This window comes from Prionailurus bengalensis, chromosome C1 (assembly GCF_016509475.1).
Source record: "Prionailurus bengalensis isolate Pbe53 chromosome C1, Fcat_Pben_1.1_paternal_pri, whole genome shotgun sequence".
Classification (NCBI taxonomy): domain Eukaryota; kingdom Metazoa; phylum Chordata; class Mammalia; order Carnivora; family Felidae; genus Prionailurus; species Prionailurus bengalensis.
In genome coordinates, this window is record NC_057345.1 from 217,906,676 (window position 1) to 217,929,885 (window position 23,210).

Genomic DNA, 23,210 nt, shown 5'->3' on the forward strand with positions numbered 1-23,210 from the left:
GGCCCGAGAATTGGGGAGCAGATGCATCAAAAGAGCTCGCAGCCATTACCTTCCACGGACCTCGTGACTTCGTGACCAGGTGAGAATCTCTGACAGTCACAGTCTGAGGAGTAAGGAGCGCAGAGATGATGGAGACCTTCTCCTTGTGTTTCCTTCTCCGTGATGCTTTGTGGTGCCTGGACGCTGAGCCTGACCTTTGAAGGCGCCACGGAATGCCTCCTTGACCACCACGAGGATGGGCCATCTGACACTGTGGTTCTTTTTTCCTTTTTTAAAATCCCCCCCCCCCCCCCAAGAGAGAGTACGTGTCTGCGTGCATCAGCTGGGGAGGTACAGTGGGAGAGGGAGGGAGACAATCCCAGGTGGGCTCCGTGCTGAGCGCTGACGCCAGGCTCGATCCCACGCACTGTGAGATCACGACCTGAGCCGAAATCGAGAGTCGGGGGCTTAACCGACTGAGCCACCCAGGCGCCCCCGACACTGTGGTTCTCAGAGGCGTGAGAAGAGAGGGCGTTACTGCCTTCTCTTATTACAGAAATAATACGTGCCCGTGGCAGAGAATTAAAGCAGGACCCAAATCGTTAATGGAGATAACCACCCCCCCCCCCCGCTGCTGTGAGATTGGTTGGACGAAAACCCCAGACCACCTTCTCGGTTGTTGGATGCTATCAAACCAGTTACCCGGTGTGTGACCCTGGGCCCAGGGGACGTGTTCTGTCACTCTGTTTGGATGCCCGGCGTATTACGCTGCATCTGCCATGGGGCTTCTCCATGCACAGCTGGGGTTGGTTGAGGGTGTGGTAGTTTGTCAGGGGAAAGGGGGGGAGGTCCGCATCCGTGCTGTTGCAGCAGCGACTGTTGAGCCGAGCAGGGCGCGGGGGCAGGTGCACTGGGGGAACCGTGCTGGAGGAAAGAGGTTAGAGGTGGGGCGTGAGTCACACGCCACAGGTGGCACCGAGAGAGCGCTGACGTGCACGGGACGCCATGAGCCCCGAGCCCAGGTATCAAGGAGATGGGCAGGGTAGTGACCGTCCTTCCTAGGGGGCCTCCTGAGCAGACTGAGGTGGGCATTTGTAGACCCCGCACGGCATCGTTAGGCAGAGGTGCCTGCCACTGATGCCCGTGACTGCTGCCAGCCCCTTTCTGCGTAATTCTTCTGTGCGGAGAACAGGACGGTGGAGAAGGGAGCGTGCTGGGGTTGGGGGGGGCGGGCGCATGATGGGCAGTACAGGGTGGGGAGGGAGTTGGCGTGCTTGTTTTCCAGTGTCTTTTTTTAAGTGTTTATTTTTGAGAGACAGAGCGTGAGCGGGGGAGGGGCAGAGAGAGAGGGAGACACAGAATCCTTAGCAGGTTCCGGGCTCCGAGCCGTCAGCACAGAGCCCGGCGCGGGGCTCAAACTCCTGAACCGCGAGATCATAACCTGAGCTGAAGTCAGACGCCCAACCGACTGAGCTCCCCTGGTGCACCTCGTTTTCTAGTTTTTAATTCTTGCCCACGACCAGTAGTGACCCTGAATGTCAGCAGCAGAGGGGAACCCAGGTGTTACATGGGGTCCTGGAGTGCACGGCAGGCATTTACGTATTGATGACGGAGATGACCCTGTGGCTTCTGGACTTTGCAGCTGGAGTCTTGGATGTGAGGCGGGGACCAAGCCCACAGAGAGGCGGATCCGTGTTTGTTGGCCAGCACAGCAGACCAGATTAGATTTGCTGGGCATCGCAGGCTAATGGGCAGCGTGTTAATCCTGTAACACAGCCACAGAATCAGCAGTGGTGCCGTGAAATCACTGCCCATTTCCTGTTGATGGGCTGCAGGGGTGCGTGTGTGTGTGGGGGGGGGGTGTGTGTGGAGGGTGGGGGGGGAGCATTCAGGCTAACTCTCAAGATGAGCCCTGTCTCCATCCTATAAAGAGAATATCCCTTTTTTAAAAAATTTGTTTTGGTTTGAGTTTTATTGGCACTAAGTAGAGGATTATTTTATTTGATTTGTTTATTAACATTTATTCATTTTTGAGAGACAGAACAGAGTGTGAGCGGGGGAGGGGCAGAGAGAGCGAGGAGACACAGAAGCCAAAACAGGCTCCGGGCTCCGAGCCGTCAGCACAGAGCCCGACGCGGGGCTGGAACTCACGAGCTGTGAGATCGTGACCTGAGCTGAAGTCGGACGCTGAACTGACTGAGCCCCCTAGGCGCCCCTAAATAGAGGATAATTTTAGCTGCAGACTGTTGCGGGGCCACGTGAAGGATCCGGGGTCTCAGCAGCCTCCCTGGTGGTCAGGGTGGGCTCGCTGAGGTGAGAGGGCTTGGGACCACCCCAGGCGCCAGCAGCTGTGGGTCTGCAAGGAAGGCTGTTCTAGAAGAGAAGATTCCAGGTTGTGCGAGTCAGAAAGGACCCCCTGCAGCTCTCTCATTTTACAGACGACGGGACTGAGGCCCAAAGAGCCTAGATGACTCGGCTGAAAGTCGCACGTCTGCTGGGTGCGGAGCGCAGATTTGGAGCAAGCTTCCCACCTGTCCCGTCAGCTCACCTGTCCCGTGTTTCCAGGAGCCCGTCCCCATGAAGCTCCTGCAGAAGTGGTTGACCCCACGGGACTCCTCACAGTTCCAGAGGGGTGACATTTCTCTGTAGGTGGTGGTGACAGATGAGCGGCCTCTCTGTGCCCTTCTCCCTGCCGTGGGGCACAGGTGACCCTGGCCCCCTGGCTGGGGCTGTAGGGACCCGGTAAATTCTGATTGCTGGTCCCCTATCACCTTTGGTCCGTTGTCATCTGTCGTCTGCCCGTCTCTTATCATAAACATTAATCACACCGTGAATTTAAAAATGTCACTGACTGTGTCCAATTTTTTGTGGAATTAAAATTGCCTGGCCGCATTCTCTCCAGCACAGGACTGACTGAAATTCTGCGTGCGAATTGCAAATATCTGGGCCTTCTCTCCTGTTTCCTTAGCATTTAATTTAACCAGGGAAAAGTTTGCTTATTTCAGCTTTGTCATAATGCCCACAAATGCAGCGGTTGTTGCCTACCTGGGGCATCTAAACCGCGTGGCAGAAATTCCCTTGCAATCCGTGTGTCCACTCAGACCTCAGTGAGAAAATCAGTTGTAAGCCATCTCGGAAAAATGGCTGTGAATTTAACCTCCTGCCAATTTTGTTTTCTCTCGTAATGTCTTACTCCTACCTTTTCCTAAATTGTCCTTATTTCAGCGTTTTCCTTTTCAGGGATCCTGCAGCTTCATTTTAGGCATTAACCTGTTTTCAGGAATCCTAACAGTTCTGTTTACAATTTTAAGTCTCGTAGAACGTGGGATTCTGACCGGTCTGAGCAATGATGTTCCCCGGCTTCTTGGCCGTGCCGGGAGCCGCTGGCAGGAGGCTCTGTGTCCTTGGCTGTGAGGGCAGGCGTGTTTGTGGTGGGGCGTGCTGCCAGGGTCACTGTGTCGGGGACACTTCACTGCAACCCCTGTGTCGTGGGCATCAGTAACGTGTCCTAACTGTTGATTGCACCAGCCATACAGTTAAAGTCCTTGCTAACCTACCCACGTTATGGAAGCTGTGACCCAAGGCCCCGACCTGAGTCCTGAAGGACAGTGTGGAGCCTGCTCTGTGCTCAGAGCCTGGGATGGCAGTGTCCTGGCGGTAGAGCGGAGTAGGGCGGAGGGCCTGTCCCTCTGACTGGTCTGGGGGCCGCGCGGTGGCCATTGGTGGCCTGGACCACCATGGGCATCCGATAGGCTCTGACCCCCGGCTCGTGTGGGCCCGAAAGAAGGAAAGAGCTGGGGTAGGTGAGGCGTCACAGAGACCCCACGCCTGGACCCGTGCTCTCCTTGCCCCGCGGTTTTCCTTACGCTGCGAGGCGGGAGGGCGGGGGTCAGGTGTTACTGCCTGCGAGTGGGACAGGCTGTGTCCGCCTGGTTTGTGGCCAGGACCAGGGAGACCTCAGGCAGTATCTCCGGTTTGGGATTGTGGTGATGTGGAGGGTAAGGTTTTTGGGTGGCAGTAGCTGGATTGATTAGCTTCTGTTTCAGGGCAGGTTGGGGCTGACTTCTCGTGACACGGTAGTTCGCCACCCAGATACCTATTTGATCGTGGGAATGTCCTTTTTCTCCTGAAAGTTTTGCGGCCCCTTTGAATTCCCGCAGGTCAAGTGGGGTTCCCCAGCCCCCGGTTGAGTCTGTCCCTCTTTCCAAAACCTCTGGAGCATTGCACGGCCAGAATTCACGCTTTACAGCCGCGAGATACGCTCCGAGAAGTGAACGGCCACGTCCAGATTGCATCCTGCTGCCGTAAGGCTAGCGTAGCTCAAAACCCACATTTGGAAACGGTTTTTGTTTTATTGTTGGTGCCTTAACCGCATTCTTTCTGCACGAGGCTTTGTGGGCCCTGCTTTTCCTGCAACATCTCACTCCCAGTGATGGTGTCTAAGCTCGTCCCTGAGCTGTCAGGGTCTGGGAGTGAAAACTAGGATGAGACCCCGCTGAACCAAGGAGGTGGCAGGTGTGGTGTTCTGCCAGAAGTGCCGGGGGAACGCGCTTCTTCTGGGGACCTCCGTGCTGAGACAGGCACCGTTTTGAGCTTGGAGACAGACCTGTCACCTGTGTATGTTGAATTGCTTGTGTTCTGCCTCAGGTTAGCAAGAGGTGGGACATAGGGCTATCTGGCCTGGGGAGCCAAAGCCGCCCCCGAAAGACGTTTGCTGCTGGAACTGTTACCACCCTGGTTTTGTAACAGTGGACCAGGAATCAGGTGGAATCAAGGCCCGGGCTTTTAGTTTAGTTCTTGTTTATGAATCAACTATCTGAAGCAGCATCAGCAGTGAAATGCGTGTCCTTCTGAAGGAAACAGAGAACTTAGAAAGGCCCAGAGCTGCACAGAGGACCTCCCCTCCCCCCCTTCCTGCCTGGCTCTCCTGTCCTCCTTGAGGCTGTTGATGGGCATCGGTTTTCATGTTTGAAGAGAGAAAGGAGACTTCTTCCTCTGTGTTCTCTTTCCCAGGTCCTCATACCCTCTACTTTTCTTATCCTCAGACACATCTTCCAAGCTGTTCTTTGCACACCAGGCACAACAGTGGTGTTCTCAGGGTTTTGGAACAAGGTGCACTGTGATACACTTAGGAACCCTGTTGGGGACAGTGTAGGGAAGGGGAGTCATGATCCTCTGAAAAGTTAAAAACTTGGCACATATCCCTGGAGTTCATCTGGGCAGGCACCATTTTGCTTTGGGGGCTCTTTAGGAGAGAAGAAAGGGTCCCACTAATCGTGAATAGCGCCGCGAAGGGTTTTGGGTCACATCAGGGCTCGGGGGAAGGTACTTGGGTTGCCTTGCAGGCCGAGTCTGGTGGTGGGATGGGGGTGTCTTGGTGGCCCCGCTGGTCACCCTGCTTTGGGAGGGGCTTATGAAGGGGCAGCACCTTGGCAGGGAACGGGGGTGTGGGAAACTGTCTTGTTTGTGAATCTTTGAGGCCACTGAAGAAAGCAACCTGAACTTCCGGGGAACCTTAATACAAACCTGGCATCCCAGTGGTTTACGCTTTATCCCATTTACTATAGAGATTCGGAGATTTTCAAATAAGAAATTAAATCCTACTATGGCAAACGGTGCCAGTGAGCTTCTGTTAAGTCCTCCATTTGCGAGACATCAGCGTATTATGTATTAGCCAGTTTGCGGCGTGGCTCTTTCCTGCTGCACTGAAATGGAGTTCTTTGTTTTATTAAGGACGTGCATGTCCTTCCTCAGCACAGAAATGATGCCACTGTGGGAGCCACGGCCTCCGCCCGCGCTCCTGTTCCGTGTGGATGTGCATGCTGTTTCCCATTGTTCCGGTTTATATTTTGGGATTACGAATGCTTTAAAGTAAAAATAAATGCTCCTTCACTTTTCTGTTGCTCAAAAGAATTTTTTTTTTAAATAAAATCCTTGTGAAATATAAGGTTCTTAAATAAGCATCTCCGTCCCAGAGGTAATGTGTTATTTATAAAATTTCACCCGCAGTTTCAGGTTCCTTTTTTTTTTTTTTTTTTTTTTTAACCCTTTGTGTATCATTTCACAAGTTTTGCTGGGAACCTGTATTTGTGGTCACTGGAGCCAAACGGGATCGCAGGGGGAAGGAGAGACCATCAAGTCGTTCTAATTGTGGCCACATGCGGTGCTTCTGGTTGATCATTTGGAAGAAGAAATGAGAGTCCATAGCTCCGCTGGGGATTGAGCCCACCAGCCAAATGATGGCGAGTTTAATGTAGGGAAATGAGGTTTCTTCTCTGTTGTCCAATGAAGGTCACTGGCGAGCCTTTAGCTGCAGGCTCTGAGTCCCGAGGAAGGGCTCAGGGCCAGGAGAGGAGCTGGAGCCTAAGTGGGAGCTGAGCTCGTCTCTTTGGTTCTTGGGTAGGCAGGCCCGTTCTCATGGGCTGGGAGGTGGGGCTCTGGGGGGGCGGGGCTCCGGGGGCGGGGCTCCGGGGGCGGGGCTTAGGGGCGGGCTCAAGTCCCTTGGAAGAACTCTTGCTTCAGCTTATTAGTGCTCCTGCCCTATTGCTCTGAATATAGGTAGTTTCTGGATTTTAGAATTTGGCAGCATTTCCCCTATATGTCAGTAATTATGCCACACGCATATGATTTTTGCCTGTGCATTTGTGGTCTATAGGCTGAACCATGTGAAGTTGTCATTTGTCAACCCCTTTCAACCCCAGTTACACCTGGTTCAGTGTCATGGCAATTGGGCTGGGGTCAAAAACTAACCGACAATACCTTTTAGCTGGTTTTACTCACTTTAGACTTTCAGGTTGCTTTGTGCTGTGAGAGCTTGGCCAGTGCTTTTTGAGCCACGTGTGATTTCGGGCTCCCCCACGGCTCACTGTCACTTGTGGCCCCAACACAGCTAGCGTGCGTCCACCCCCAGTGGCTGCGGCACTCCCGGAAATGGGGCACCTGAAGCCTTGTCCTTCATCCCACGCCCAGAGGCAGCAGGAGGGCTTCCCCTGTGGGTAGTCAGACCCTGTGCTGGACACAGGCCACATCATCTCTTAGGTCATTGTAGAATTCACAGGGGGGAAATACCTGCATTTTACCAGTGAGGAAACTGAGGGTCCGACTCAGAAGGTCACCTAGTTTGAGGACACCGCCAACCGGGACTCCTGTCTCTGAGGCTCTGGCACGGAGTTCCCTCTGCCCTGGGACCCTGGACGTCGGGATGACAGCCAGGTGGGAGAAGCCGGGCTCCCCACCCCCACCACGGTCTGAATTCCCAACGTTGCAATTTTACGTTTGCGACAACTGCCGAGCAGATTCTGAAAAGCTGAAGAACTGGGGTAGTGGAGCAGGGAAGTCCTGCGGGGAGCTTGTTGGAAATGCAGATTCCGAAGTTCGTTCTTCTTTTGTTGAAGTGTATCGTTGCCACACGATGTCACACTAATGTCAGATGTACAGCCTCGTGATTCAGCAGGCCTGTGTGTTACTGGCTGCTCTCCGGGCTAAGTGTGGTCCCCATCTGTCCCCTTACGTGTCACTACAGTGTTATTGATTTACTCCCGTGCTGTACGTCTCAACCCCTCCTCCCCGTGACTTGTTTATTTTGTAACTGGAAGTTTGTACCTCTTTGTCCCCTTTGCCTGTCTCACCCATCCCCCCGCCATCCCCTCTGGCAACCAGCAGCTTGTTCTCTGTACTGGTAGTGATTCTTGTTTCTGTCTTTTTGTTTTCTTTTTTTTCTTCATTCCACGTATGAGTGACATTATATGGTATTTGTCTTTCGCGGACTGATGTAGCATCAAACTTCCAGGTCTGTCTGTGTTGCTGCAAGTGGCAATGTCTCGTTCACGCTCACGGTGGCGCAATATTCCCCTGTGTATACATAGCACATCGTCATTCACTCATTCGCCTGTCTGCGGACACTCAGGTTGCATCTGCGTCTCGGCTGTTGTAAATAATGCTGCAGTAAACACGGGGGTGCAGATACCCTTCTGAATTAGTGTTTGCACTTCCTTTGGGGGGAAATACCCAGTAGTGGAATTACCGGCTCACCTGGTATTTACGTTTTTAATTTTTTGAGGAACCTCCACACTGTTTTCCACGGTGGCTGCACCGGCTTCCCACCGACGGCGCACATCCCGCCAACCCGTATTTCCTGTCAAGACCCTGAAGTTCTGAGCTGGAGTCTGAGGCAGAGCTGGTGGGGGGTAGACTTTGAGGAACACCGAAGGTAAAGAGGGAGGGAGTTGAGATCTGCCACCGCTGATCTGACCCTTGCGCGGAGCAGCCGGGAGGAGGGAGAACCTACTCTCGGCCTCCTGTGCTGTTTCATGAGCCTGGATCATCACAGGTGCTCAGGAGATGGTCATCAGTATCACATGTTCAGTCGTAAAACACGAGCGAAATGCTGTATTTTGTTTTTTCTGTGCTTCGTTCAGTATGGATGTACAGGGTTGATGGACAGTGGGAAAGTCACGTGTATTCTGGGCAATGTTCTTCTAAGTTTGTTTCTGTTTTGTCTTTTTTTTTTTAATGTTTGTTTATTTTTGAGAGAGAGAGACAGAACGTGAGCAGGTGAGGGACAGAGAGAGGGAGACGCAGAATCCGAAGCAGGCTCCAGGCTCCGATCTGTCAGCACAGAGCCCGACGCGGGGCTGGAACTCTCGAACTGTGAGATCATGACCTGAGCCAAAGTCGGATGCTTAACCAACTGAGCCACCCAGGTGTCCCAGTTTTTTTTTTTTTTTTTTTGTTTGTTTGTTTGCTTTTTTTAAATGAGTGAAATCACTTGTCTCAAACCAAATTAGTTGTGATGGAAAAATTGCATTGTTTGCCTGTATCACAAAGAAATGTAATTGCATTTTGTAAAGAAGACGTGCATTTACTCATTTCTGCGCTCCTCAGAAGTCTTTCCCAACGGTGTCACGGGCGAGACAGAATATTCTGGTGTCAGTGGGAGAGGTGGAGGCAGGAAGTCCAGCAGAAACTAAAGCGTGTCCCTTTTTTATTTTGGCTTTAGTCCCCCCCCCCCCCCCGCCTGATATGCTAATAAGATTGTTCTTTATTATTTTAAATGAAATTTACTGTTACTCCAGTAGATTCGTGTGTTTATTCCTACAGAGTGCTCGTTTTCAGCATGCAGGAAGTCACGTTACAGCTTGATGTTTTTCTGATGTCCAAGTGTAACTGCTTGGTCCAGGCTCAGCAAAAATAGGACAAACGAAGGGGTAATTTCACTGGTAGATTTTACCCCCAGCATTCCTGGTTATTGCCGGAACCGAAAGGTTAATGTGGTCTGTGGCCATCTTCACTCATGCCCCGCATTTAAATTAACTCGGAGGTGTCGGAGGAAAGTGCTGAAGGACAAGGTGTAATGTCTTAGCCAGCTTGCAAAATTCTATCCGTTTCAGGACCTGAATTTTTGCCTTTAGTACGTCAAGAGCGTGGAAGAGTCTGGAAGGGTCGGTGCCGCGGTGGTACCAAATACGATGGGGGGAACACGGGTTTTCTGAAGTCTAATACAGAATTATCATGCTTCTGTCTGCTTGCTGGGTCCTTTCTTCACGTGCGTTCCTACCATTAGGAGTTAGATGATCAATCTGGGAGCCCTGATGGGCAGCAGGGAGCAGATGAAGCCGTTGGGACGCAGGCACGTGACCCCACAGCTCCACCCGCGCCCCATTGTGCGTGCTCTTTGGTGCACAGGGGGGTTTCCAAAGAGGAATGTTTCCGGCTTTCAAGTTGGAACATATATTTTTGGTGTAGTGTAATGAGGGCCTTAAAATTCCCGGTTAAATTGGTGGTTCTGCATATGAATATTTTTGAGGGCAGACCTAAAGCCGTGTTCCTCGGTTACTGTTAGTAGCAAGCAGAGAATAAAGGGAGTTTAGTAGTCGGGACGAATTTCAAGAAAATCTGGGCAAGGGGGACCTCACCATTCTTCCTGGAGTAAAAATATAAACGAACGACCGGGTGGTTTCTTCCTGTGGCTCCCTGTTCCAGATGCTCTTAGGGCCGTCCCCTTACCTGTCAGCGTCTGTGGGTGTTTGCATTCCTTGGGGTCCAGAGTCTTGTCTTGGGGTGTGGCTGGACAGGGGAGGTTCTGGAGAGACAGGCTCTCTGCCCTTGGCTTTTCTCTAGTGCTTTTCTTAGAAAAGCAGCTGGGGGGGGGGGGGCACGCCTGGTGGCTCAGTCGGTTGGGTGACCGGCTTCAGCTCAGGTCATGATCTCACGGTTCATGAGTTCGAGCCCCGCGCCGGGCTCTGTGCTGACAGCTCGGAGCCTGGAGTCTGCTTCGGACTCTGTGTCTCCCCCTCTCTCTGCCCCTCCCCCACTCATGCTCTGTCCCTCAAAAATCAATAAATGTAAAAAAAAAATTTTTTTTTCAATATATGAAATTTATTGTCAAATTGGTTTCCATACAACACCCAGTGCTCATCCCAAAAGGTGCCCTCCTCAATACCCATCACCCTCCCTTCCCTCCCTCCCAGTCCCATCAACCCTCAGTTTGTTCTCAGTTTTTAAGAGTCTCTTATGCTAAAGAAAAGCAGCTTGGACTCTGGGGAGAGGAGCTTTTCTCTGAGATCAGCTGCGCGTCTTCCGTAGTGGGGTGTCTTAAGGAACAAGGCAGGACTTTGGGATGTCTGGGGGCACGCGCGGAAGATGCTTTCCTGAGACCCACCGAGGGTCCCGGTCTGTGTGTGTGTCCTCTGCAGAGGGTCCAGTCTGTGTGTTTCAGAGCCTAGCAGGACGCAGGCGGTTGTGTCGTGCAGGGGTGCGGCGAGGGGCGTGGAGGCAGGCGGGTAGTGGAGCCAGCAGAGCAGGGCAGCTCCCACCTGGAGGCTCCTTTCTCTGGCACGTGGATGCCGGCTTCTGTTTGCATTTCCAAGTTGTCCGAGCTGTTCTTGGACTCGTGGGAAGGCCCTTGTCTTGCTCGCAGCCTGCAGATCAGACCCGGTCAGCCGGCCCTGCACCTCGGGAGGAGGAAGCCAGATGGACACCGGTGCGGGGACACCTTGGACCTCTGTGCCCCTTCCTGAGAGGGGGGAGGCCTGCCTGGAGGGCAGGGGGCAGGGCCTTTCCCCTCCGTGTTTGTGTGACCGCGTTCCTCCGCACCACCAGCAGCATGGGCTCAGTGCTAGGAGGTCCCGAGTCACGCTCATCCCTCAGAGGGAAGGAAAGGAGCTTAGGGGGTGCTGAGCAGGGCTGGCGACGGCCTGGTGGCCCCTGTGCAGGTGCCGAGCGCTCCTTCTCCGTGTGGCACCTGCTGGAAGCAGACGGTGAATGTACCTATTATTAGCAGGAGTGCGGGCAGCCTTTCCGCTCTGACCCTGAAGCCGCCCTCCATCGGTGTCTCGTCCACGTCCGTGCCACGTGTGTGAGTGCCTGTCCCCTCGGGCGTGCGGGGGACCCGGACGGGAATAAAGCACTGTAGTATAAATACGCTCCTGTCTCAGGCCGCCTCGCCCAACGTGGAATGACAGTCCCGGCTCAGACCTTGCATATTTAAAAAGATGATTAAAATGAAGGAAAGTCGACTGTAAAAAATACACGCAAGCCAAAACCACAAAAAAAACCTGCTAAAGATACCCTGAAATTGACCAGGTACTTTGAATCGCACCTTTCTCGTGAGCGCGAATTCTCCGAACCTCCGGGACCTCACCTTCGGCAGTGCTGCTGGGGCGGCCTCTCCGCTCGGCATCGTGGTGATGACCCTGACCCGGTGTATTCCTGTGGTTACCAAGCATCCTCACAGTCTGAGGTGTATCGGACTTGCTATGTCTTAACACGAAGTTAAGTTGGGAAGGAACTCTGCTGGCACGCACCTGTAGTTGTTTAGAACTTTCTGGAACACCAAAACAGTAATCCGCCATGGGTACGGCCTGGGGAATCTGTGCCACTTTGACAGCGGGCATTTGGGGTGTTTTCCTTCAGTTTCACATATTTTGGTTATCAACTCAGAATTTCTGTTTAATTGAAAACATCGTTTCCCCCTGATGTTGAGAAACTGGTTGTCTGCCTCTTCATGTAACTACCGACCCCACCCCTGTGACTCTGCATTAACCATCCCCCTCTAGGGCTGTGTCCTCGTATGTCTGCCTTCAGAATTCTGTTCCAGAGAAGCTAACAGTCTTTTACTCCAAATAAAAGTTCCTTACTACTTCATGGTCCCTAATCTTGGAGTTCTTTGAGCGTTTTCTTTTTAATATTATGACTTAAATTTAAGTCCCGTAATTTGAATTGGTGCCTTGTTAATGGGAAGAAATGCTTTCATGTCTTCTTTCCCTTCAGTTCTTCGACTGTGTTGGGATCCCCCACGGCACCAAACAGCTGGGGCCTTTCTGCCCCATAGAGACGGTGGCTGAGGGAGCCCCAGTGTTGCCCACAGGCTGAGAGCCGTCCATCGGGGGTGACCGCTGTGCTTTACTTTGAATTCAAATTGCGTAGCATTTAAGCCGGCGTGTGAGAATGCATTTTCTTAGTCCTGTCTATCCAAGAGGGGGGAATTGAGTGGGGCACAGAGTGGTCTCTTCTGAAAATGAGATGCAGCTTAAATGACTTGATTCTAGTGGTTTGAAAACACTCTCTCTCTCTCTCTCTCTCTCTCTCTCTCTCTCTCTCTCTCTTGTGCCCCCAATGCATGTTCATTCTTCTAGTGTCTCTGCCCTGGGAACTTGAAATCGGGCAGCCGGCCTGGTCTTGGCCCGCTCACCATGAGATGGACCAGCTCCCCCAGGCAGGGGCCACAGCCTCCAGCCCTCAGAAAGGTCTCGACGGAGGAGAAGGATAAAGGCTTCTCCTGGGATGTCCATCTTTGAAATCTTTGGTTATTTTTCATTTAGCCTTGCCTGAGGCAGCATTCTGTTCTGACCAGCGATCAGGGTTTTTTGTTTTTTGTTTTTTTGGGTTTGTTTTTAAGTTTATTTGTTTCTTTTGAGAGGGAGAGAGAATGAGCCAGGGAGAGGCAGAGAGAGAGGGAGAGGGAGAATCCCAAGTAGCTTCCACACTGCCAGCACAGAGCCCAATTTGGGGCTTGAACTCACGAACCGTGTAATCAGGACCTGAGCCGAAATCAAGAGTTGGACGCTTAACCAGCCGAGCCACCCAGGCACCCCCGTCTAATGCCAGTTAATATTTGTTGTGATGAACACAATCTTAGGTGGTGGCTGATTTAGAATCAGCAGTTTGTTCATGAATCACGTTCCTTTCGATTCTCATTTTATGCCTGTTGCTTCATTGTTGTGGTTCGTATTAAAAACTATGTTGTATATATTTTTTACATGCCAGATGGGATAAAGTTTAACAGGGTTCTGAGAGGTAACAGTGAAAAGACTCTCCTCATTGTCCCTGCCCCCAAGCCACCCGGTTCCCAAACCTTCAGTCAGGAACTGTTGACCGGAAATGTTCTCGAACAAGCCTGTGTATGTATTTTCCACGTGTGGTATCCCCTTACGCTGGGAACGGTTGCATTTCTGCGTGTTGACGCTTCGTTTTCCCAGCCACTTAGTATTCCATTATGTGGATATATCTAAATCTACCTAAGCCGGCTTTGGGTTTGTTACAAGTGACAGGGACAGGGGGACTCGCTGGGACGCTCTTTGAGTGTGCGGTTCATGTTGGGAGCGTCACTGTCATTGACCCCCCTGGATCATTGGGGTCACCCTGTAGATCTGTAAGGCCACATCCCCATTTTTTTCAAAAAGAGCAGTCGGTGACGGAAAAGACGTGTTCTGCAACTTGATAAGTAATGCTGTTCGCTAGTGAGGGTGTTAGTTACCATTCGCCCAGTGCCTACCCGGGGTCATCTCCGTGCTGGCTCCATCATTGTTTGTTTGCAGGCCGTGTTTTCTCTGGGGGCTGCTGGGCTCACCAAAGAGTGGGTGTTCAGGTGCACCCCCAGTATTTAGCCCCCAGTGTGCTGGCCCCCTTTGGGGGAGGGGTCAGAAGCAGCTCTTGGTCTTCATTCTCACGAACGTCTTTCCTTCTGAGTTCCTGCCGATGTACTTCTGTCCGTCGCTCTGCCTGCCGGCCGGGCACTCGGGTCCCCGGGGGTCCAGTGTCTCCGGTGTTGAACACCGGTCCCTTCCAGCTTCCAGCTGAGGATTCGAGGCACGTGCATCAGCCTCGCATCCCCATCTGCTTGTGGCCGCCCGTCTTCTCCACTGACCCGTCCTTTCCTGAGCACAGGGTCCTTTGTGATGGGTCGTCCCACCTCCTAAGCGTCTTTGCAGGGCCAGCGGAGGCTGGTTTCTTGGGCGGCCACCCGCCTCGTTTTCGTGCCACTGTGGATCGGGTTCACCTTGCTCCCTTCAGACACATCTCTCGTCCTTCTCCGTGATACCCCCCAGCAGCACTGCACGCTTATGCCCTCTGCTTCTATGCCGGCACCCGTGTTTATTTGAAACTGGTGGCATTGCTTGACTTTTAGGTATTTTGTGAATCGTGTTAGTACTTCTTGGACGTAACACGGAGGGATGAACGTTTCTGAGTTTGCGGAAAATACGTAGAAAGTGAGAGGTGTTTGCCCTCAGCTGGTCGTAGTGGGAACGGCTGTCACCTCCTCGTGGCTCACTCCGTCTGTTGGCGAGGGCATAGTGTGCGTGGTGGTGTGGGGTCTCGTCCACAAGAGACGGTGAGCGGGGAGGCGTGGGGAATCTGGTCCTTTGTGTCCTCTGTTGTGGGTGGGCGCACCTGACCTGCACCCGTGATGGCCGCCCCGGTGTTCTGGCCAGGGTGGGACTGGCTCTGTGGAGTCCCCACGGCGGCTGGGGACCCCTCATCTCTCGGACGTATCGTACAGTCTTGACTGGATCTCCGCTGTGTCCTGTGTTTGGGAGGACCAAAACCCCCGCACGGTCTTCCGAACTGTCAATGGCTGTTGTGTTGTGCACACGGGGATTTTCCAAGCCCAGTCATTCTCTGCATGACTTTGTTGGTGGGATTTCAGACAAGACTACCTTAGTGAAGTTCACTGACAGCTATAGGGGCAGTTCTGGGAAAGCCTGGGACCTCCTCAGTCTTCCTGATGGCAAACGAGCAGGATCAGAGGGTCTCAACTCACCCCCGGACAGTGTGGTCCTGTGGGGCTCGGGCAACGGGGACATTCGAGGTGGGGAGGGGCCAAGTTCTAGAAGCTCCTTGGGGTTGGGTGGAGCGTGCGTTATGGTTTAGGAGACACAGACTTGGGAGCAGGAACGGGGCGGGAGTGGCATGAGAACCTGGTCTGCACCATCCTCGGTGTTGTTCTGGCTGGGGAAATGGCACGTTGGGGGCATTTTGACTTCGCGCTGAAGTGAGTTGTGGCACCTGACTCTGCTTTACCTCCTCTTTTACAGATGCCTTTGTGAATAGCCAGGAATGGACATTGAGTCGATCTGTCCCGGAGCTCAAAGTGGTGAGTGGTCCTTCCGGCCTCAGTGGCTGTCCTTCCTTCCTCACCTCCTCACCCCGCAGGAGAGCGGGGCTCTGTAAGAGGCAGGACGTGATGTGCGAGCACGCTCGGCCTGCATCCCGAGGGGGCTTGCTCGTCCCCGGGGCCCAGATGGGGGGGGGGGGCACGCTTCTGGGTATGTCCCTGGGAAGGGCCAGGTGTAGCTGACCGTTGGGGACCGGAGCCCCGAGTGTGCCTGGGATGGCCACACCCGTCCGTCCATCATTCTGTCTCTCCTGCCCTTGTGCACATGCGTGTGAGAGAGCGTGTCACACACACATGCACAAGTAGGGCTTTATTTGTCCTCTGCCGGGACGTCATGGGCAGTTTCTGTGATGAGCCGTCAAGCTTCGGAATTCATCGCTTAAACCACGCGACTGGTCGTTCACCGTGTTACAGAGGAATGACATAAGATCAAAAGAAGAGTTTGTGTATTGAGAACTTTATTCTTTCAGTGAGATTATTTAAAGCTTCAAATTGCCTTCTGTAAAAAGTGACTTGGTTCTTTGCAACCACACCTTGGAGCGCCTGTAGTCTGCACATTCCCTGTGTTAGGATGGAGGGAAGGGACCAGTATAACTTTTAAATAATCATGTTCTTAGTCACGTAAGCAGCATTTGGGAGAAGTATCTGTGTGTGTGTGTATTTACACGTATGTGTGTATGTGTATGTTCGTGTGTTTATATGTCCATGCGAGTATACGTACCTGTATACACATGTATATACCTTTGTGTATGTGCATGTATTTTTGTGTGTGTGCATGTGTGTGTCTGTATACACAGATGTGTGTGTATTTGCCTGGGGTATTTATATGTGTGTGTGTGTGTGTGTGTGTATGTAGACACGTATATGCATATGCGTGTATAGGTGTGTGCTGTGCGTGCGTCTGTATGTTTATATGCAGACACGTGTAGTTGTGTGGTATACGTATATGTTTGCACCTGGGTGTGGCGTGGGCGTGCACTTCGAGCCACTCCAGCGTTGGGCCCTGATGATAGCACGCGGGCAGGCAGGCCCTTCTCGTTCACTCCCAGCAGTGACGGGTGGCTTGGGCACAGGCCCGCTCGGTTCTCCCTGCCCCTCGCGCTCAGCCTTTCCCTTCCTGTGCCCTCTGTCCCGAGTTCCGTGTTGCTTTTAGCAGCTCCAGCCTGTGTGCCAGCGACCCCCCCGGAGGCCCTTGGACGCCTTCTCCCCCTGGGCCCCAACCTCAGTGGTGCTTTGTGGGTGACCCAGGGCAGGGGCACAACCCTTCGGGTGTCTCACTCCTGAGATGAAGAGACGGAGCCAACAAGGAACATTCTGGACCTGGAACAGAGGATATGTAACTTTTGTCACCAGGAAAAACACGTTTTTGAACCGAAGACACAAAGGATGACGCGGGAAGGCATGCGGAGATCTGTCCGCACGGTCTCCGTGCCCTCCTGTCCCCTCCTACGTGCCTGTCCCCGCTGCCACCTCTGGGTGTCCTGGTCGGGGGACATCTTGTCCCCGTCGGAGCTCTGACCTTTCTCTGCAGCACCTGCCAGCGGGTTTCCTTCCTGGTGGGAGACGTAAGATCTGTCGGTCCCACCCCCTTCCCGAAGCCGGGCTTCTGCCTTGAAACGGCCACCTCTTTCTGCTTCGCGTTTTGTAACCACGGTACCTGGCACAGGATTGGTCCCACCGGGCGCCTTCAGGAGACGCCCGTCGAATGAAGTTTGTCGGCGGCACTGTTGCTGGGAGGTTTGGGGGAAGATGGAGCAGTTGCAGATACGCCCCCACTCGCGTGAAACCGCCAAGAGCGCCTGCATGGTCCACGACCAGAGCGCCGGGACGGAGCGATGCTGGGGTGGTGGTGACGCGGGCCGCGCCAGGAGGCGCTTGGTCTGTGCAAGGCATGTTGTGAGGGCGTCACACGAGCATCTCGCGCTCACCCGCCTGCTGCCCACGACTCGGGTACCGTTGTTACCCCTGTTTCAAGATGAGGAAACGCCCTCCAAGTCCTGAGAGTTTCCCCACGAGCCGCACACAGTCAGCAGGTGGCGGACCTGGGATTTGAACGCGGTTTGCGCTTCTGCACCAGCGGGAACCTCCTCCGTCTTGCTGCCCAGGCTGCTGGCCCCACGTGGCCACTGGGCGCTTGCAGGGTGGCCCGTGCGACTGACGAGCTGAGTTCAAACTTTTCGTTGACGTTCAGTCAACTTAAATCGAAGGAGCCGAATGCGGCCGGCGGCTCCCCTTGTGACGGTGTTACAGTCTGACTTGATCCTTGAGTGTCGAGCTGTCTGATTTGGGGAGTTTGGGGGGGGGGGTTCTGCCGGAGCCCCCATGTTCGTGCCGGCCCGTAATTGAGTATGGTCACTCCTAAAAACTGGTTTTCTGCTGGTGTTTCAGAAGCATGTAATTTCCTGGAGTGAATGCCTAGAGGTGTAGGAAGGGTTATGTTCGGAGGCAGCATGGATCCGTGCTCCTGAAGGGTGACTCTTTCGAGGCTTGCTAGAACGTGCCAGAGGTTGACTACGTCCCGTGGATGAGGAACCAGGACTCTGCCTTCATGCGGAGGAAGTTCTCTTTGTCCTGCCCTGTGTGTGGATGGACAGACCCCGGCGGGACAGCCCCGCTCTGGTCAGGGAGCCCTCCTGCCAAGCAAGGGCCGCTGCCCGTCCTCAGCAGGTCCCTTCTGTGCCGAGGAGTTCTCCGTGTCTCCAGAAAGTGCTCCTTTGTTCAGAGGCAGCCCCCCGTGCATCCACAGGGCCGCTGTTGTTCCGCGCCCTCGCACGACATCCCCCGAGACAGGTGGCCCCTTAGGTCAGTGCCTCCGGGATCCCTGACTTCTGTGTCACAGACGCAGCAATTAAATGACATAATCGCAAGCCTCAAGTGGACTCTTTATGTGATATTTTGCAATAAATCTTCTGGAATCTGTCAGAGAAGAGAATCTCAGTGTTTGCTTTCTTTTCAAGCGTGGTGGTACCATGCCTCATGTTTTCTCAAGTTATGTTCTGCTTGGGTAATCAATGATCAGTTGCTCTTGGATCCGAACGCGGGTCACCGTCCTCGGGCGGCAGGCAGTGGGTGCTCCCTGCTCACATCTGGGCAGAAACAGGAAATACGCCCTCGACGTCTCGCCCGCGGAGGGAGCGTTGGGCACTTGTCACACCCTCCTGTGGGCTTTCTTTGGATTCCCAGCTGGGATTTTTATTGACGGCCTTGATTTTCTTTTCAACAAACTGCACTAAGTTTAGCAGGTAAGTGGTGAGGTTTAGGATGACAGAAAAATCAGTCTCAACAGAGATGGTGCTCTTTCTCCTCTTGTAACAGGAGAACGTGGAGCAGTGGCCCTGGCAGTCGGGGCTCCTCCCCAGGGTGCAGGGCCCGTGGCACCGTGACGGCGTCTGTCTGCCGTCGTGTCATTTTCCGGACGCCTCACCTGTGCTCCTGAGCGGTCCCGTCCAGAAGCGGTCGTGGAACCCGGAGGAGCTTCGCCGCCTGAAAAGCGTCTTCGTCCCTTTTTATTTCCTCCTCACAGCCGGCTGTTTGTTTCTGCCAGTGGTTCCAATTGACACAAGGCCCATGGGGTGCCAGTGGAAGGTCTCCGGGGTGGCCTTCCCCCCGCCACCCCCAAGACGCATTGACTTTTCTCCTGAAGGGGAAGCTCATTCTCTGCAGAGCACTGTTGTGTGGGGAGGAAGGAATGTGCCACACGCAGGAAGCACAGACCGAGCAGTGTTTGATTTTGAGCATTTTCCTCCTCGGGAAAGAGAAAGTCTAATCTTAATTAAAAATTTAATTTTGCGGCACGCTGGTTTGGGTTTTCTAAGCAGGAGCTGACAAACAGCAGGTGCCCTTGAGCAAAAGAATAATTAATAGGTAGAGATTCTCGGCTTATAGAGGCCCCAGGTAAAAAGAAGACAGGAGTCCCGTCGGAAAGGGAAACATCTCTATTTCGGGTCTGCCCACGTCATCTGGCTTTGTGCCCCGGTAACAAAGCATCTCTGTTTGTCCTGGTGCTGGAGCCGCTCACTCGTTTGCTCATTTACGCAGCGGGTGCCGTTGGGAGACGCCCGGGCCGGGTGCAGCACTGAGACCCAGGGGACAGAGACCCAGACCCTGCCCTTGGGAAATTGTCAGCCTCTCCGACAGACCCGCATAGTGATGCTGGTAACACAGAGGTCACGAGACGGCGTTGTGAGGAGGGCACTAAGGGGGCTTTGAGGAGAGGTTCCCGGTTGAGGCTGTGCTTTAGGAAGGCTTCTCGGAGGAGGTGACCCCTGAGCCGCTTGCTAAGCAGTGAGCAGGAGTAGTATTTCAGGAAGTGATTGATGAGGAAAGGTCCAGGCGTCTGGAGACAGATAGCAAGTCCTGTCAGGGCGAGGCAGTTTCCAGGAGTCTCTGCTATTCCTGGGGTGAAGGGGGGAGCCTGTAGACAGACCAGCTAGCATCTGCCCCGGTGACCCAGTGTGACTGGGAAAGTGCTTAGGAGCACCAGGGCTCCACGGGAGTCTGGGATGGTTTCCACGTTTCCGGTTTGAGAAGCCTGGCGAGGTGTGGCCATAGAGGGTGACGAGCAAACCGGGGCGAGAACGCGCGATCTGGACGTGCTGGGGTTCGAGCACCAGCTTGGGTGGCGTGGGGTGCATGCGGACGACTGGTGGGGGGGCTGGAGAACGAGATTTGGGAACAGCAGGTTGGTCCGGGAGGGCGGGACGTGGCCAGGCGCACTGGGGCCTGAGAGTCGAGACTCTGGAAGAAACCAGGAGACCTGGAGAGCGCTCACGTGGGCTTAGCAGGAATTCCAGGAGGACGCTCGGGCAGGAAGTTTGGAGAAAGCGTGTCTGGTCTGTGGCTTCCGGTGATGGGCTGGGTCAGGAGCAAGAGGGAGGCTAGCGCTTTTAGGAATGAGGTCATCTCTGACCTCAGGGCCAGCGTCCCTGTGGCTCTTGGATCAGCACTTGCCATTGTGAGGGTCAAGGGTGGGACCAGGAGGGTGGGAGTGAGCTGTGAGCCTGGCCCTGGTGGGAAAGGGGAAGCAGGCTCCTAGGAGGCCACCTGCGTCCAGAGGCAGGGCTCTGGTTTTGTGTTTCTGAAAGAATTGATTTGGGCGTGCTTAAACGCAGAGAGGAGAGATCTGGTGGGGAAGGTACAGTACAGGAGGGGGGTCGCTGATGGGCTGCTTGCAGAGAAGGCAGAGGGCGTGAGGTCCCCAGCACAGGCGAAGGGAAGCCTTCCCAAGGGGCCGGCTGCCCTCAAGTCCATGTCTTGTCTGGCAAGCCTGCTGCCTTGCCAGAGCAGTGGCCCTCCTGACTCTCGATGGGCATTTTTAACCCAGTCTGGACCCCTCTGCTGCCTTGACCGTGGGCCGAGCCCCTGCAGCCCCTCCCCCACACCGTCCTCTCTCGATGTTTCTCAGCTGGCCTGGCTCCAGAACCACCCCCCGAGTCTGGTGGAATGTACCAGAATACCCTTCTCACTCCCATTTTACTCTGTCCTGGACCGCGCCCCGTTCGACACAGCAAACCCCGCCTGGGACGGTGAGGGTGCGTAGTCCGTGTCGACGGGCCGACTCAGCCTACGCTCTCCTGATAGACCCGTGGCACACGGTGTCGGAAGAAGGCCGCTGTCTGTGGGTTCACACGGCGTTGACGCCCTCTGAGCCGGCAAGGCTGATGAGAGCAGGAGGTGCAAACGGAGGGCACGGGAATCTCTTCCACTTGCGGAGGAGAATTTAATGAGCCGGGTTCGGGCCCTCCAGCCGCTGCTTGCCTATGGTCACGCTCAGACTTATGTTTTCCCCTCCCCCTGTTTGCAGATCGACGAGCAGAGTGATGTAATGATACTGAATGGTCGTCCGATTCTTTGTTTCAGGGAATCGTGGGTAACCTGGCCAGCGGAAAGTCGGCCCTGGTGCACCGGTATCTGACCGGCACATACGTCCAGGAGGAGTCTCCCGAAGGTATGCTGGGTGGCAGGCCACGTCAAGCTCAGGAGCGTTTAGCTTACGAAAGTTTTCTGTAGCGTATTCTAAATCGTTACTATGATGCATCACACGTTTTGAGAAAGAATAAAATACCAGGCAGTGAAAGTCCTTAGGTATGTTGTTTCTTTTGTAGTATTTTTAGCTAACTGATGCTATTCTCTTTGGCATTTGGAGCCGTAGAGTAGAGCCTTGAAATGCTGTTGAATTTATCTCTTATCTAGCAGTCCTGGCGTTTCAAATGTTAATCCAGGGTCACCCCTTTAAACGTGACTCGGACATTTGTCTGTTCCGGATACTAAGTTTGTACATAATCTGCACGTACTGTTACCTAGTGGTAGATAGGAGCCTCTCAGGTTACCACCACCGTATGTTTGAGTATGTTTCCCCCATATATTGTATTCTGAACATTTAAGAATCATTTTGCATGAGAGTAAGAGATTTCTTTTGCCATTAGGCTTTTGCTTCTTCAGTTAACATGTTCACATTTTATTTTTTGCTTTAAGTAGAGTTAAGGCAGTGACAGGAAGCCACGTAATCCCTGTGTTCTTTAATCCACGTAGAGTTCACAGGAAGTTTTCTGAGTTATATTTTCTCTCCGTGTAACCTTTTAAAATCCAACTCTGAGACACTGAATTTCTGGTTCCTTCTTTTTCTTACTGGCTGTTCCATTCTTTGCAGATATGGACGCAGGTAACTATACATTTTCTTCATGGCAGAACTTGTCTTGTTGGAAGAGAGAGGAGAGACACAACTTCGCACTGTAGTGTTCCCTTGCCTCCTCGTTCTGTGTATCATCCGATTTTGTTTCATTTCATCCTTTTATTTCAGTTAAACATTTCACCCTGTTTTGTCCCTTAGATGTCTTCTTAGCAGTAGTCCTGAGTAGCTTCCCATGTTTCCTGTAACACCTGTTCTAGCATTTAACTCTTGTCCTGGATCCCGTGTAACCATTCAGAAGAGTCTGGAAGGCTGGCGTTCTGGGGCCCTTCGGGGTTCTGCCGTCACTGTGCAGAATTTTGCAACCCTGTCATCACGGCCTCGTGGTGGTCACCTCAGGGAAAGGCCCGCTTTTCCGTTACCCGTGTGGAGAGGGGGGTTTAGGGAGATGGGTCGTGGAGGCTCCTGGGCGGGGATCGAAGGGAAGCAGGGTGTCTATCCGATGGAAAACGTATATACCTGCTAGAAAATGGCATGGTTTGGAGACCGGGGTCGGGGCGGGGGGGGGGGGGGGGGCGGGGCAGGGAGGAGAGAAGGTTCCAGGTCTTTCTGACGTCTTTCCTGGGACCTGTGCCTGAGTCGTGCTGGTGTTGCATTTGTTCCTTGGTATCCGAGCGTGGAATGTAGCCATGGTCGTTTTCATTCCACCTGGAGAGTCAGAGCATTTTTCCCGGGCTTTCTACTCACTCGTCGGGGTTAGGCGTTGTATAGGTCGGTGACCCCAGATGCCGAAGGACTGGCCGACCTGACCTCAGATGATCCCCTCCTCCAGGAAATCCACTCGCGCTCTCCTCAGATGCTCTGATTTCCAGCAGGGGCCGCCGGTGACGTGGTGTGGGCCCCGGGTTTTGCTGCCAGTGCTCTGGCGTTGGGACACCAGTCCTGAGCCGTGGATGCCGTTCTCGTCCCCACGTGGTGCTGTTTTGTCGTTATTGTAGCTTCTGCTGTTTTCCCACTTGCTATTTTCGGTCTGTTCCATCACATTTGGGCCTGTGGTTTCTTTGCCGGGGGCCCTTATATTTTGATGAGCATGAAGGCATTTTTCTTGAACGTTCATACTTCAGAAGTAAAATTTGTACCCAGTGGGGTGACTTAAACCGTGGTCTCTAATGAACCCACTTCCTTGACACCTTTTACTCTACTAAAATT

At 53.5% G+C, this 23,210-nt stretch overlaps 1 protein-coding gene across 10 annotated transcripts in view; it reads left to right on the forward strand.

The window, feature by feature from the left end:
* AGAP1 (ArfGAP with GTPase domain, ankyrin repeat and PH domain 1) overlaps positions 1-23,210 on the forward strand; it is a 552,763-nt gene that overhangs the window by 173,381 nt on the left and 356,172 nt on the right. For 5 of the 10 annotated variants that reach the window (XM_043578237.1, XM_043578231.1, XM_043578233.1 and 2 more), the window contains exons 2-4: positions 15,294-15,352; positions 21,233-21,320; positions 22,023-22,034. In XM_043578237.1, coding sequence (XP_043434172.1) covers positions 15,294-15,352; positions 21,233-21,320; positions 22,023-22,034 — 159 coding nt within the window. The remainder of the gene's footprint in view (positions 1-15,293; positions 15,353-21,232; positions 21,321-22,022; positions 22,035-23,210) is intronic. The other 5 variants (XM_043578238.1, XM_043578239.1, XM_043578241.1 and 2 more) reach the window with 1 other exon arrangement.